Source organism: Pyrus communis, chromosome 7 (assembly GCF_041283825.1).
Source record: "Pyrus communis isolate YQ-2024b chromosome 7, ASM4128382v1, whole genome shotgun sequence".
Taxonomy (NCBI): domain Eukaryota; kingdom Viridiplantae; phylum Streptophyta; class Magnoliopsida; order Rosales; family Rosaceae; genus Pyrus; species Pyrus communis.
Genome location: NC_142571.1, coordinates 26,252,492 through 26,267,689, shown reverse-complemented (window position 1 = coordinate 26,267,689; position 15,198 = coordinate 26,252,492). Strand labels below are relative to the sequence as shown.

General features: G+C 40.4%; 3 protein-coding genes and 1 pseudogene across 5 annotated transcripts; 2 read left to right on the top strand and 2 right to left on the bottom strand.

Annotated features, from left to right (window-relative positions):
* Nucleotides 1-1,661: 1,661 nt before the first annotated feature.
* LOC137735311 (protein EARLY RESPONSIVE TO DEHYDRATION 15) lies at nt 1,662-2,651 on the bottom strand. The gene is made up of 2 exons (XM_068474725.2): nt 2,244-2,651; nt 1,662-1,976 (listed from the first exon to the last, which is right to left on the bottom strand). The coding sequence occupies exons 1-2, from the start codon at nt 2,521-2,523 to the stop codon at nt 1,813-1,815; spliced, it is 444 nt and encodes a 147-aa protein (XP_068330826.2). The 5' UTR covers nt 2,524-2,651; the 3' UTR covers nt 1,662-1,812.
* A 1,257-nt stretch (nt 2,652-3,908) lies between these two features.
* On the top strand, nt 3,909-7,040 carry LOC137733347 (cation/H(+) antiporter 15-like). Its single transcript, XM_068472498.2, has 3 exons — nt 3,909-4,259; nt 4,379-5,380; nt 5,473-7,040. Exons 1-3 carry the CDS (start codon nt 4,020-4,022, stop codon nt 6,688-6,690), a joined length of 2,460 nt encoding a protein of 819 aa, XP_068328599.2. The 5' UTR covers nt 3,909-4,019; the 3' UTR covers nt 6,691-7,040.
* A 213-nt stretch (nt 7,041-7,253) lies between these two features.
* Nucleotides 7,254-11,494, bottom strand: LOC137734040 (uncharacterized). 2 transcript variants are annotated; one of them, XM_068473295.2, is made up of 9 exons: nt 11,269-11,494; nt 10,386-10,595; nt 10,004-10,068; nt 9,482-9,535; nt 8,681-8,935; nt 8,504-8,566; nt 7,968-8,036; nt 7,837-7,882; nt 7,254-7,672 (listed from the first exon to the last, which is right to left on the bottom strand). In XM_068473295.2, the coding sequence occupies exons 1-9, from the start codon at nt 11,300-11,302 to the stop codon at nt 7,614-7,616; spliced, it is 855 nt and encodes a 284-aa protein (XP_068329396.2). In that variant the 5' UTR covers nt 11,303-11,494; the 3' UTR covers nt 7,254-7,613. The 2 variants fall into 2 exon arrangements, with proteins under 2 accessions (XP_068329396.2, XP_068329395.2); XM_068473294.2 differs by having other exon boundaries at nt 10,004-10,077; nt 11,269-11,469.
* A 326-nt stretch (nt 11,495-11,820) lies between these two features.
* LOC137735206 (PRA1 family protein B1 pseudogene) lies at nt 11,821-12,811 on the top strand (annotated as a pseudogene). The gene has a single exon (XR_015964143.1). The product of XR_015964143.1 is annotated as a PRA1 family protein B1 pseudogene (transcript).
* The last annotated feature ends 2,387 nt before the right edge of the window (nt 12,812-15,198 follow it).

Genomic DNA, 15,198 nt, shown 5'->3' with positions numbered 1-15,198 from the left:
GAGCAGTGATGGTCTTTTAATTATGGTCATTTTCGTCACTCCATCAAACTTTTATCAAAATGAGTCACGTGCCACTCACATGAAACTGAATCAATAGGCAAATATGAAAAACAAAAATTAGAAAATTTTAGCAATGGTTTCTCAATTTTAACCCAACTGTACCAATGATTTTTCCACCATGACTCACTTTGACGAGATTTTAGACAGAGTTTACTAAAATGACTATAGCTGCACATTTTACTGAGTTAAATGATCAATCTTTACAAATTTTATTTGAGAGACCAACGTTCCAATTGGGTTAAAATTAATAGACGATTGCTACAATTTTCTCTTTTTCTTAACCAAATTGGTTAAATCTAAAACTGTTTGCAATTCAAAGCAAAGAGGTGTGTAATTTGGCAACGCCATAAATGATAAAATCAGGCAGGCACATGAGAGAGAGAGTTGTGTTAAGAAATGGCCGTCCAAATGTGAATGTGTTGAAACGATACCAGTTGATTGCATTTGTGAAGTTTTTTAGATTCGAGCTCACACGGTGACATATGATTTAAACTTTGCATTTTACACTATCAGACACCATTTGGGGAAGAAGAAGAAGAAGTGGATCCATTCCTTTGGTGTGAGCAGCTATGTCACAATAACATATCCGCTCAAGACACGCAAAGAGAATTTTTGAGTTTGGGCTGATTGTGTTTACAACGAGCAAGAGATGATATGCACGAGTTTTATAGACACAAAAAAATATGCTCGGATAGCGTAGTATACTAACACGTATTGTTTCCCATCAAAATTGAATGGGAAATGTGAGTAAGATCCATCTCAAATGACTGAAAATTGTTTACTTTTTATTTTTATTGAAACTAATGGAGCCAATTTTTCGTTCTTCTTAGGTTGTGGAATTGAAGGTGGGATTGTACTGTGAATAATGCATCAAGAAAGTCTTGAAGGCCATCAAGAAGATTGAAGGTAATTCATTTTACTTTCATCCTTTAAACTACGGAGAAAGATTCTCTTCCCTTTTAATCTCTCTCCCATTCTCTCACTTCCTATTTGAACGGTTACGGTTAAATCACGTCAATATCTTATATTGATTTTTTTAATAAAAACAATAAAACAAAAAACAATGTAGGAGAGGAGAGAAGAGAAGGGAATGAGAAAAAGAAAGAAGAGAATTTTACTCCTTAAACTACGCAAACAATGTACGAACGGTTAATGGAGACTCGATCTTCAACGAGAGTTAGTTCAGTTGGTAAGGACGTGTTTGTAGTCAACTCCCAATGACAATTCGGTACCCACTACCAGCAGTTTTCATTGGTGCGCGAGTTGTAAATCCTACATAAATTCATTCTAACGGTAGCTGGCAATTATATGCTATGCGTAAGTCTTTTATGCTTGAAGTTGTGAGTAGTACCCTAACTCGGGTGAGAGTGGTCAATCCCTTCTGAACTCTTCACACAACCTTCATTTTTGTAATTTAGTTTCTGTTAAAATAGAAATGATCACTTTCGACGAGAATGAAACTTACCTTCATTTTTGTAATTTAGTTTCTGTTAAAATAGAAATGATCACTTTCGACGAGAATGAAACTTAAAACCTCTAACAAGTAAAGAGAAATACCGTAACAAAATTAGTTGCTTACTTTGCTTAGCAAAATAATCAAATTTATGTCGCAAATTAGATTTACTTTATTGATCAAAGCAAGTACGAACGGTAGAACACAGTTACATGGAATAAACACTGAAAGCTAGATACATGCTTATCTACAAAGAAACACTACTTCGAACTCGGTCATCCAGCGCCGCCCGGCTCGGTCTACCTCGGCTGCTGAATCGCCCTGGGACTCACTTTCACGTTCACAATCTTCGGCGCCTTTTGGATGTACCTCGGCGCCTCCGCCACGGGTCGGCCCTTCCGCCATTTCAGCAATCCCAACGAAACCAGCTCTTTGTTCAAGTCCTTCTCTTCCTCCTCCGCCGCTGCACACCACAAACATTTCAAAATTAGCGACTCAGATCGTAAACTCGAGCGAGTTGACTCAGATTCAAAGGGAAAAGACTCGTTGGGGACTGCTTCTGCAGAAAGAACTTCCGCTGCTTTTGCTAGAAGTGCTTTTGTTAGAAAAATATTGACATTGATGTTAAAATTTCCACGAAAAACACTTGGATTGCTTACTAGGAAAGCACAAGCGCTTCTCTAAAAAGTGTTTCTGCGATCTAGAAGCACTTATAGTTAGAAATGCTTACTCTGAGTGCTGGGGGAGTAATGGATGTTCTCAACGTCGTCGAAGAGGGCGTCGACATCGGAGAGGAGGGCAGGATCGTGAATATCGGAAAATGAGGGGTCGTTTTGGGGATCTTGGAAGCGCTCCTGGAGCCAGTAGTCTTGGAACCAAGGGGAGGACTGGACCAGGGCCCACCACTCGGCGGAGAAGTCCTCCACCGTCCGATACGCCAGCGGCACGAACATCGGAGCGTTGGGATTCAGATTCGACGACATCGTCGTGGTCCTGGAAATGACGTCCATCGCCGGTCTGGTAGTTGCTTGATGCTGTAAATCTCGAAACGACGTCGCAACCAAGAGAGCGAGGGTGAGAGAACGCCTGCAGAAGTAGAAGGGTTGAAGGTGATGAATCAGCGGATAAGGATAAGAGTGGAAAATAACTTACTATAAATAGCCAAATTAATGAGGAAGGGAAATGCAGACGATTAATTATTATTATTATTATTTTTTTTGGGATAAATAATAATAAATTAATTAATTGAAAGGCCGCAGAAAAGAGTGGTCGGTCACTGACTTTTTGGTGTTAATGGCGACAAAAATTATAAAATTGGCCCACAATTTTACTTCCCAATCCAAAACCGCTAACTTTGCCCACAGGCTTAGAAATTTCTATTTTTTTTTTTGAGATATGGCTCGAGATTCTGGCCCATTGTTTTTTTGTTTATTTTATGCCACGTGGAAGCCACGTCGGTCTTATGGGAGAACCCTATAATGAATCGTTCATGTCATGATTCTTAACCGTTCGATACTTATTTGTAGTCATTGTGTTTTTAGCTAAAGATTCGAGCCATGATCCCGATTCATTCTAAAAAAATTCTCCAATATGATTCTAATATCAACCATAATAAATCATCAAAAAGTAAAAATATATACGACCGGTTGAAATTTTGTCCCAAAGCAATAATATAATGTGACATGCAATGTTCTCTTCATATTGCATTTTATCCTCATATGACATTGTATTGTTGTCACGGGTCGTCACAGTGGTAGCATATTTGTGCTATGTAAGTTGTTTTTCAAACTGTGGTCGCTAAATCTTGTGCCGGGTGGGCACGAGCATTGTGGAATGTTAAAAAAAATGAGCTCAAACTGTAGAGAGGGAAATATAGAAGAGGGCATAGAGTGTATTTTTCGTTGGGGATTTTCCGGAAAAATTCGTCGCGTATTCCTTCGATTCTTTATGAAAGACATTCAGTCCATCAGAAAAGAAATTACATATGGTGTTTATGCTCATCGTGTCCGACATACAATCAACCAACATTTATTAAATTTGAACAAGAGTCAGAAGAAGTGGTTTGATCCTCTTATTTTTATTTCTCGAACCGAGAGATTCATGAATCAGGATCCTAATACATAGAGACACAAATAGTCCTACGAGAGCAAGAACTTACAGGAACATTTGGAACATTTCAATCAAACTCAGGTTGGATTAGTAGTTACTAATTACCTTATATTTTGTTTAATTAATAATAATTATGATATAAACACCCGCAGTTTTCTCAAGGATCGAATTTAGATTATCTATTTTGTACTTTGTAGGATATAGCTCACCCGTCAAAAATGTTCATTCCCAAAATATCAGCTTCACCTCACATTCCTCTCTCGGACTCTCTGTGTTTTGTGTGTGTGTGTGTAATTCTTGTGTTTGCATCCAATTCTTCGTCGTTCTTCGTTTTTCGGTTTCTTCTCTTTCGTTCTTCTTCTTCCTTGAGGTGCAAGCAAAAGTAGAGGCAGCTGAGATGGGCTTAGAAATGAATGCATTGGTTGGAGACATCGAGCAGGCCATAGACAATGTGACTTTGGTGTGCCAAAATCCGCACAGCAGCATTACTTCCCGCGGACTATTTCGCCACGAGAACCCTCTCGCTTCCTCCACATCTCTTCTTCTGGTGCAGTTATCCATCATCACCCTTGTTTCCCAGTTGATCAATCTCTGCTTCAAACCCCTGGGACAGTCCACCCTCGTTTCTCAGATGTTTGTACGATTTCAATCTCTGCATTAACAGAACTTGTACACATTTGGACACCATTTGTACAAGAATTAATTCACCATGCTTTTCCGTTCTGTGTGTATCTAACAAATCGAAATTCTGTTCAGGGCGGTGTAATATTCGGCCCATCACTTCTGGGACACAAAAAGCAAATCGCAGACACCATCTTCCCGATAAAAAGCGCTAATGTGTTTGAAACAATTGCAACATTCGGCCTCATGTTCTTCCTTTTTTCAACGGGAGTGAAGCTGAATGCAGGCAGAACGATAAGGCCTGAACGAAGAGCAGTTTCCATTGCACTTTCGATGTTCTTCTTCACCTTGGCACTCCCCTTATGCCTAACCATGATGATGAGAAAATATGTCGCGATGGACGAGACCCTTAGGTCGGCTCTCCCAACTATAACTGCATCACAGGTTATATCGAGTTCCCCTGTGGTTGGTTGTTTACTAACTGAGCTCAGGCTAATGAACACGGACCTTGGCCGCCTGGCCCTCTCTGTAACAATGTTTTCCGATGTTATGGGCATCAGTATGGTTGGAGTGGCCATGGCGATTTTGGGTAACAAGACGAAAACTGCGTTAGTTCCAGCCTTGGAAATAATAACATTGTTAGCTTTTATTCTTTCGATTATATACTTGTTCAGGCCAGCAATTCTATGGATGCTCAACCGTATAGAGGAAGGGAAATCTGTCAAGGAGTCGTATACCATTACCATTTTCGTGTTTGTTCTTGTGTGTGGATTTCTCAGTGAGCTCATAAGCCAGCATTACTTGCTGGGACCTCTAGTGCTTGGGTACGTCGTGCCTGCAGGACCGCCTTTGGGATCTGCATTGGTGATGAAGTTGGAAATTTTGGCTACAGGATTGTTCTACCCAAGCTACCTTGCCAATAGCGGGCTGAGGACGAACATCTTCAGGGTTAATCCTCGGTCTACATGGATTATGGGGGTTGTCGTTCTCTTTTCTGCCCTGGTAAAGGTAGGAGCAGTAATGTTACCGGCCACCTATTTTGATGTGCCTACGCATGACGCTTTTGTGCTCGGCATCGTCCTTAACGCCAAAGGCATCACTGAGCTTGTTATGTACAACATTTGGAAGCAAGGCAAGGTTTGAATCACAATCGCTAATTTAAACTCTCCTTTTCGCTAATTGTTTTCAGTACGATGCTCACCTGGGATGATATGATAAATCCTTTACAGGTTCTGACTGATCAAGAATTCGCGCTGTCTGTGTTCTCAGTGATAGTGATGACAGCAATTGTAACACCTTTGGTAAAGTTCTTTTATGATCCTTCAAAGAAATACGCAGCACTGAAAAGAAGTACCATCCAGCATTTGAAGCGCGAGTCAGAGCTCCGAATCCTGGCCTGTATTCACAACCAGGACAGTGTTCCCACTCTCATAAACGTCCTGGAAGTAACAAATGCTACAGAAGCGAACCCTGTTGCAGTCATAGGCCTCGTCCTCACCGAGCTTGTGGGGCAAACCAACCCTATTCTTGTGGCACACCAACCCCGTGACAACTTTAACAACAACACAGCCATGTCCTGCCATATCGTCAAAGCGCTGAGGCAGTACGAGCAGCATAGCCAAGGGCGTGCCTCCCTCCAAGCATTCACTTCCATCTCACAGTATATAACAATGCATGATGACGTTTGCCGCGTAGCAATGGAGAAGAGGGTTAACCTGGTGATCCTGCCGTTTCACAAGCAATGGGCAGTAGATGGCAACATTGGGACGGTGAACCGAGCTCTCCAGTCCATGAACCTGAACGTCATCGAAATGGCGCCTTGCTCTGTTGGAATTCTCGTTGATCGGGGACTGCTAGGAGGGTCGGTATCAGTTCTAACCAGCCAGTATACATTCCATGTTGCTGTGATCTTCATTGGTGGTGCAGACGATGCAGAGGCACTAGCCTATGGCGCTCGCATGGCAAGACATCCGAGCGTGGACTTAACAGTTGCCCGGTTCCTCCTCTTTGGTGATGAAAACAGCAAAGACCGGAAGCGGGAAAGTGACCTGGTTGAGGAATACCGGCTAGCTAATGCAGACAATGAGCGGTTTGTTGTGGTGGAAGAGGTGGTAAGAGACGGAGCAAGATTGTCTGCTGTTATCAAATCAATGGTGGACTGTTTTGATTTGATGTTGGTAGGCATGCACCACCAGGACTCCCCGCTTCTTTCGGGGCTCGGTGAGTGGAGTGAGTGCCCGGAGCTCGGAATCATCGGGGATATGCTTGCTTCCCCGGACTTCCAGTGCTCACTTTCTGTGCTAGTGTTGCAGCAGCAGAGAATAGGAGGGAAACCGGTTAATCGGAATCAAGCAGTTGACAAAGAACCGCTAATTCACGATGCACCACCTGAGGAAACACTCAGAGGATCCTGGACGATTACAGTTAGCGAAAATGGTAGGAAATAGAGTTTAGAAACTCCTCCTTTCTGGTGTTTTTTTCTTTTTCAACTTAGCCCCGTTCATTTTTCTGTAAATGACACTATTTTGGTGTTTTTTTGTTCTTTATTTTTTCAACAACAACAAAGCATTATTCCATTAAATGTGGTCAGCTGTAGGAATCTTAAAACGTAACTGTGGTCGATTTTGTGCCGTGTCTTTTGTTAGATCTAAGTAGTTCAAGTTTTTTCTTAGTCTCTTTCGAAGTCTTCCTTTATCTCTTTGGTCTTGAGTCTCTGTCTTGTAATTACATCTTCGAACCAGAGTGTCTGTAGATCTTCGTTTCACATGTCCAAACCACTTTAACCGGTTTTCTCTTATCTTCAATTTCAGCTACCCCTAATTTACCTTGAATATCTTCGTTCATAATCTGTCAATTCTCGTGTGCCCACATATCCAACGAAGCATTTTTGCTGTTTAAATTAGTTTAAAATTGAATATTAAAATCGAGACGGGGAGATGAGAATTGAAATATACTGGTTTATAGTTAAAAATTAGAATCTAAAAACAATTTTTGATCGTTATGCAATTAATTTAAATAGTAATAAATTTTCATTAACATTACATGCCGGTGTAACATTACCTGCCGATGTAACAGTCTCATTGTTTCCGAACAAAGCTGCTTTTAGTAGGAAAGCTTCACCGATCTATCATGTAACCACTTAACAACCAACTAACACAACGATAATAAAAGCTAAATCAAATTATTGCTCGATCGATCCACAGTCAATTTTACTGACCATAAATATCGAAATACATATCGCAAAATTTACGTGTCCTCTAATGAGACAAGGTAAACCAGACGACGGGAAGAATTGACTCCGGAAAACAGCAAGCTTCGGAGCTTTTCAATAGCGATTAAAGGGAAGAGAAAGAGAGCGAGCGAGAGCTCACTAGATACCGGCAAATGAGGGCAAGACAGCGATAAGGGGGTCTCCGAAACCAACTGCTTCTGCAAATCATTAACAGTTCAAATAAACGAATAAGAGAGCCTTCGTAGCCTTTTAAGCCTTGACATTTGTAGGGTTTAGATTAAGTTCACAATATACGACCGTATATATGACAAACTTGATAACATTAAACTACTCCATCGAAAAATGATAATAGTCACTATACCTCCGTCGTTGAAGAGGAGCTTCAAAACTTCTCCACCCACATCAGTCTGCCCAACACATCAAGAATCCGTCATAAGCAATATGTCTATCATGAAACACTTGGCATTAAGGGAACTGAAATGGAAAACGTACCTTCACAGGAAGTTCGGTGCCAAACTGATCCACATATCCGATTACCTGTCCTTTTTTTATCAAATCACCCTGTAAAGTTTGGAATCAAGAGAAGCCAGATTGAGGTTATGTTGCCAAGTTGGTTATACAAATTGTGACCCTACAATACATTCATTATTTGGATAAAGAAATCAAGATTCCGAGACACTGTTATGGGACTTATTTAGACTCGATCTTATTACCTAAAATCCTAATAGCAGTTGCAATGAAAGCACCCGTAGAATCGGTAGTCCCTAAAATTGGGCTTATTAGACTCGATCTTATTAACAAAAATGCAACCTTCTAGATAGATATATAAGTATTTTACTAATCAGTTAATTTCTTGATTTACTCAACTAAATGAGGAGTTTAGAAGAATATTCTGGGAGTTTTATGTTGTATGTTGAAATCTTTTTCTAGATAATTTACGAATGGCATATTAGGTGAATTTCCTATTAAAATTATGGCAAAAAAACAAAATCAAAACGTTGAGCCAAACATAGGAATGCAAGTGATACCTCTTTAAAGATGGGAGGTTGCTTCTTTCCTTTCACCGTTCTTCCCCTGCGGAATGAACCAACCTGGAACCAACAAGAAAAGAAGATGAAGGTGAGCCCTAGATGCTATGTCGTAGTTAATGTCCTGGACAAAGTAAAAGAACCAAATTGTTTCTCGAACATAGGAACAACACATACCGTAGGAGAAGAAACCAGATCATATCCCTTAGCACCAGAAGCCTCCAAGGCTGCTAACCTTGATAACTTGTCTACAGATACGTTTGTAAATGGAGTGTTTTTTTCAGAAGTTTTTGGTGGTGATGCTGGAGGGGGAGCAGGAGTTGAATCCATAGGTTTAGATGGAACAGGCGGTGGTGTTGCTGGTGAGATGCTAGGCACTGGAGCACTGGTGACTGCAATATTCCGCTTCAAATGCATTTCAAAGTCTCCAACCTAACACAGAGACATAACCAATCAAAGAACTGAAAGAAGAGAATGTAAACTACAAACAAAAAATTGCTGATGACAATTAGAGGTGGAAAATCAACCCATTGGTGATTTCACCTTACACCATCATCACCACTACCAATCTCACCTTGATATTATGGTGATATCAAATTCAATGGGTCTGAACGGTAACAACGGTTCCCCATTAACAACCCAATGGGTTGATTTACCACCTCTAATGACAATCAACTCTAGACAACCCAGTAAAACAGGAGAAGCCTGAGGAACTAATGAAATTTTAACCAGGAGTTGAATCCATAATCTACCACTAAAACGTTTGATTTATGTCCCCTATGCCTCAACTCCATGGGCACACTAAAAATGTACTCATCATTACCTTAACATATTGAGTACCCACTTCTTTTCAGATTCTTAACAAAGAACAAACATTGTTTTTACCATAAAATGCATGCTTTATGTTTATGTACACAAGAAGCAACATCAATAGATTTTTCAAGAGTACCATTTTGCATGATGGGTGTTGATATTTACCTTAAGTTTCAGTTCAGCAACCTCTGTCTCATCACAGACTTCTAGCATCAGTGCCTGGTGATAAAGACAACTATGTGTCAGACCGGAAGGTTGAGTGCAAAAGCATTAGAGGCAGCATCAGTATCCACCAAAAATTGTCGATATTAATAGAATCTAATAAATTTTAATGAATCAATAGGAGCATAGTTGGAGCACAGTAACGCAAAAAGCTAAAGCATGAAGTATAAGTCGACTGAATTTATACCAAATTCTCAAAGTTCAAAAGCAGTTGAAAATCTTGCATCAAAACGTTCAAGTAACAATTTGCGATATCATGATATAAGAAGCAATCATAATCAAAGCAAGATTTAGGATTACTTTGAGTATAACCATTGTTACCGTACACTACCTTTGCAAATCTACTGATGAAGGAAAAAGTCAAGTATGCTTCATCAACAAAGAACAGAGGGTCATACAACAAAAACAAGGATTCCTGGTTCAATTATGACTTTTTTGTTTATGTAGAATCGTAAATATTCTCACCTCGAATCCACTAGGAAAAATTGTGGGATGGGCAGCTTTCTCTGATGAGCGTTGTGGTTTACTATCTGCTGAAACTGCCCAACATTAAATATATTTAAGATGGAAATTAAGATTTTTACTCAAGACTATATTAGCTCATGTAAGCACATTTAAAGAAAAATGAAAACCCAAATGTTTAAGAAACAGAAACTAAAAAGAAAGAAATCAAATCAGATGTAAATTTATTCTGACAACAACAAAAATTATCTTCAGATGCAACAATGTAACGGAAATCAAGCTTTACAAATATCCAAGAGGAAACATCACAAGTTATTGGTTAATTTAATTGCACTCACAAGGACAACCTTGCTAGTTACTGAATATTGTATAGACACAAACATACCGCTGGAATTTTCAGTCTTAGCAGCTTCAGACGTCTTCACACATGATACTAGCACTCCCTTTCGCTTTTGTGAAGAATAAATGAACTTCTCACTAACCATCAAGCCTTGGAAATATGATCTACTTGAAGTGGGCCTTCTGGTATTGTACACAGGCAACATACCAGGCTTGTCAAGCAAGGACCGGACATGGGAAACCGTGCCTACAGAACCTGAAATTTGACAATGTCTTGTGACTCAGAACCAGACCATGGATCAAAGCTCACTAATTGTTGAATAATTTGCACTTCGCAGAGTAACGTAAACAGATTATGCATATAGGACTTCAAATCCTTCATATGCTAATGACAGTAATATTTCAAGTTTTATCACAGCATTTGAACAAGTTTCAATTCAGAATGCTTTGTTAAATTAGATCCATTCAGCTCCACAAAGAAAGAAAACACAATGTACATGTTCGTTATCGTTATCATAGAAATCCGTGCCGGTTAAAGATAACAAGATCAATCCCATCAGATCTCAACCTACTGGAGCCTAATTTCTTACTTCAACGTTACCAAAACGTTATGTGCAAAAACCAGCCATGCTTAGTTCTACACAAACAATCAAAATAAACTCAAAATCTTCCATTTATTTTTCCAAAATCCAAAACAATTTGATTCCTCCTCTATCAATTCGTTCACAAAATCAAAAATCAAAACAAATAAACAGCTAAAATTGTTTTCCAAAAAAAAAATTAGCTCAAATTGCTACTAATGCTTAAGCTTCAAACATACACAAATATATACATATTTATATCATGAATGCATGTATGTATGTACATATGTATGAATGAACAGATACAGAGAGAGATAAATATAGAGATAGAGATAAAGAGAGAGTTACAGTTGAAGGATCGGACAGCGGCGGAGGACTCCATTGGCGGAAGGAAAATGCAGACGAGAGAGAGAGATTTTCCGGCGATTTGGATGAACCAGAGAATCGGTACGAGACGGGAATTTAAAGAGAAGTTTCGGGGGTAAAATCGAGAGCTGAAGAAAACGACGCGCCACTGGTTAGTTGGGGAGCTTTATCTTCGAAATGTCCGCCTCCCTCATCAGTTTCTCCGTTTAAGTTGAGGAGTTACCGGGTGCGGCGGGTTCTAGGATTACATCTGTGCGTCTTCCACGTGGATGTCTTGCATTATGACACATTGAGAACCTAAGATTAGATAGCATATACCTTCGCATACTCGATCCTACCCCTTCTTCATCGCCTTCACCATGACTAAATTAGGAAAGGGATCTCTTCGATTCTTTTCTCGTAATCTATCAAATTTGAGAATTCGAATTATTAAAATTTAATTTAACGATTACAAATAAAATTTTTTTTTAAAATTTATAATAATTTTAATCGTTAAATCAAATTTAAATAACCTGAAACTTTAAATTTAATAAATTAGAAGGAGGAAATCCGGAATGAATGCCTTTTCACTAAATTCGCTCCAAATAAACAGCTATTGTAGCCTCTTGTCCCTCTTCAAATCGAAAACATCCCTCCAAGACACCCGCCATCCAACGCCCCAATAATGGCCTCCCCAGCGACGCTACCGATCTCCAACGCCCAAATGACCGTCGGTGCCCAGTCACAGCCTCCGATCGCCACCCCCGCCTTCCGCGCGTTCATCTCACGCCTATCCTCCTCCGTCCGCAACGGCTTCTCGCAGCGCCGCCCCTGGTATGAGCTCGTGGACCGGAGCGCCTTGGCCCGACCCGACTCCCTCACCGATGCCTACTCCCGGATCCGCAAGAATTTCACCTACTTCCGCGTCAATTACGTGTCCCTACTCACCCTCGTACTCGCCCTCTCTCTCCTCACCCATCCTTTCTCCCTCATCGTCCTACTCTCGCTCCTCGGCGCGTGGGCTTTCCTCTACCTGTTTCGAGCGTCCGATCAGCCCCTTGTCATACGCGGCCGCACTTTCTCCGACGCCGAAACCCTCATCGGACTCGTCGTGTTGACCGTGGTCGTCATCTTCATGTCCAGCGTCGGCTCGCTCCTGATCTCGGGTTTGTTGATCGGATTCGCCATTGTTTGCGCGCACGGGGCGTTTAGGGTTCCGGATGACCTGTTTCTCGACGATCAAGAGCCCGCCAACGCCGGATTTCTCTCGTTCCTTGGTGGCGCTACCTCCTCCGCCGCTGTCGTCCCTGGACGTGTCTAATTGAATCTCGCCGCAACCATGGTGAGGCCAAATCTTTTTTGTACTGATCTGTGCAATTGACATTCTTGTAGGATTATAAAAACTTAATCTGATTGCGGAATTTTGGAGCGGAAATTCTAGGGTTTCATGTAGATTTGATCTGAAATTTGTATTTCTGTTTTATTTATTTAGTCAAATTTTGATGCTGATGAATTTAGGTATTAATTCATGTTTATATTCTGATTATTTGGTGAGTTAATGCTTATGAATGATTAGATTTTCCAGATTTGCATGAATAATTTGTATAGAACTGGATGATGGTTTGTTTGTCGAAGACTTCGATTTAAAATCCGGGCGTAGCGAAATTGGCTAGAGAGTTTTGACTAAATCGATTAGAATATCTTGCTCGGATAAAAAGAAATTCAAGCAGCAACGTACATTGTTTGTGTTATAGTAGGACAATAGGTATTACTTATGGAGATGTGGGATAAAATCTATAGTCGCTTGTAGTCGGAGGCTCCTCCATTGATGACATGGTTCGAGGGTTTAACGGTGGCTCTGAACATGTCAGTTTTCTAACATCTTATGTTGATAGAAGTTCATTACGATTCACTAACGTCATACTCATTTAGTTTCGAGTTGGATGTAACCAGATTGGTCGGAGTGTTTCTGGTAGATAGTTTATGCCATTTTTATGCGGCTTTTAGGGTTCTTAAGCCATCTGCACTTGAGTTGACTGAATAGTTTTTGATTTTGTTGTTTTTACTGGAAGTACTCGTAATTGGGGATTTTCTCTAACGAGGGATAAATCTTGTGGGATTTGAGTAGCCGGTCAATCGGCGCAGTGCAGCAACTATCCCACAAGATTTTTCCTGCATTAGAGAATTTCTGATCATAACATCTTATGCTGATTGCTGCCGATGGATATCTGGTACTGCGGTCTAGTACTCCACTTGTAGGTGGCAGGTGGGAGGTTTTAAGTTTGATTTGTATTAATAACGAGTTCAACACGTTATTATAGTTGTCCCATTGTGTCGCCAAATCCCCACCGAGAACACCATTATGTCAAGGATACTCTCTTGTCATGAATTCTTCATGTGCGTTGAGTATATATTAGATGAGTGATTTACGTTTCCAACATCTAACAAATATTTATCGTACAAGAGACATACTTGGAACTATGTCTTGGTTGTACAAGAAAATTTCTCCTCACATAGAACGGGACCAAAATTCAGTGTTCTCATTATTCTGCGAGTAGTGTCATATAAATGGCGTGTTTAAGTGGGAGGATGATTCTCTCCCATCCTAATCTCTCTTCCCTTCCATCCCTTCCTATTTGAACAATTACTGTTTAGCCACGTCAACATCTTATATTGATTTTTTTTTATAAAGACAATAAGACAAAAAACAATAAGTGAGAGGAGGAGACGGAAGAAGATGAGAATAGAAGGGGAGAGAATCCTCCTCTGTTTAAGTGCCTCTATCCAAACTTTTCTCTAATTGTGCGGTTCGGGTAAGCCCGAAAACAAAATAAAAGTGGACTTGCTGCTTCTAATTTTGTAAAACCTCAAGTGAAAGGGAACTCATTCTACATTTCATCACTTTCTCCACTTTGAGGGATAATTATGTGAAGAATTTTTTTTTAATTGTCCGGTATTTAAGCGAGTACTCTATGGGTGCGTTTGTTGCATCGGATCATCTCGGACTGGATTAGCTTCAGGGACTAAGCTGGACTGACTTAGTGAAGCGTTTGGTGCAGTGTTTGACTAAAAAACAAAATAATTAACAAATCTTAATATTATATTATTTACTCTACATATATTAATATTATATTATTTAATTTATATTATTAGTATACTCCATTCTTTTCTCTTTTTTTTCATAACAATTCTCCATTTTTCTATTCTCTCCCTCCCTATCTTTCTTCTCTGTCCTAAGCAACCCAGTCCTTAGATCATCCCAATCACCATCCAAACCCAGAAATAGAATCTTGGCCTCCCTCTGCCGCAACCCGTAGAAGCAGTCCAGCAGAAACATAGCGGCGACTGATTCTTCTCCAGGAGCAGATTGGTGGAGTTATGAGTGAAGGACCAAAATACCCACAACGAATCAAATGAGGAGAGATCGAATACAAAAGCTGTTTGGCGAAGCATTGTAGGCTCGTTAGATCTGTGTTTGAAAATGGTTTTGGGAGAGCAAGATTAGGAGTCGATGAGGCCGAGGAACTAAGCAGAGAATTGTTGCCTCTCGACAACGAGCACGGCGATAAAGCATCTCGAGGATGGGCGAATCTGAGGTCTCGTGATTGTGGGTTCAGGGCGAGGAGGGAGAGGGTGGTGGTCGTCTGGTGGTGTAAAAGGGAGATCGGGAACAATGTGTTTGACGTCTCGTGAAACAAAGAGCAGAGAGGGGGTCTTAGCTAGTCCCATGGTTTCCGGGGACTCTCGCTAAGAACCTCTAGCGATGTCCTTAGTCTAGGCTAATCTTAGCTAGTCTTATTAACATTAGTCCCGTGCAACAACAAACACATGACTAGACTAATAGTTAGTCCAGTCCCACTTAGTGAGGGCAAACAAACGTCCCTGTGTCATAAAATAAGTGAAAAGATACAAATAACATGAGAAGTGCTCGTT

Coding starts and splice junctions, on each gene's coding strand:
- LOC137734040 (XM_068473294.2), bottom strand. CDS start 11,302: ATGGAGTCCTCCGCCGCTGTCCGATCCTTCAACT. Junction 9,536..10,003: donor TTTTTCCTAGTGGATTCGAG/GTGAGAATATTT, acceptor CTTTATCACCAG/GCACTGATGCTAGAAGTCTG. Junction 8,936..9,481: donor TTGCTGAACTGAAACTTAAG/GTAAATATCAAC, acceptor TCTCTGTGTTAG/GTTGGAGACTTTGAAATGCA.
- LOC137735311 (XM_068474725.2), bottom strand. CDS start 2,523: ATGGACGTCATTTCCAGGACCACGACGATGTCGTCGAATCTGAATCCC. Junction 1,977..2,243: donor TTACTCCCCCAGCACTCAGA/GTAAGCATTTCT, acceptor TGTGGTGTGCAG/CGGCGGAGGAGGAAGAGAAG.
- LOC137733347 (XM_068472498.2), top strand. CDS start 4,020: ATGGGCTTAGAAATGAATGCATTGGTTGGAGACATCGAGCAGGCCATA. Junction 4,260..4,378: donor CCCTCGTTTCTCAGATGTTT/GTACGATTTCAA, acceptor AATTCTGTTCAG/GGCGGTGTAATATTCGGCCC. Junction 5,381..5,472: donor ACATTTGGAAGCAAGGCAAG/GTTTGAATCACA, acceptor AATCCTTTACAG/GTTCTGACTGATCAAGAATT.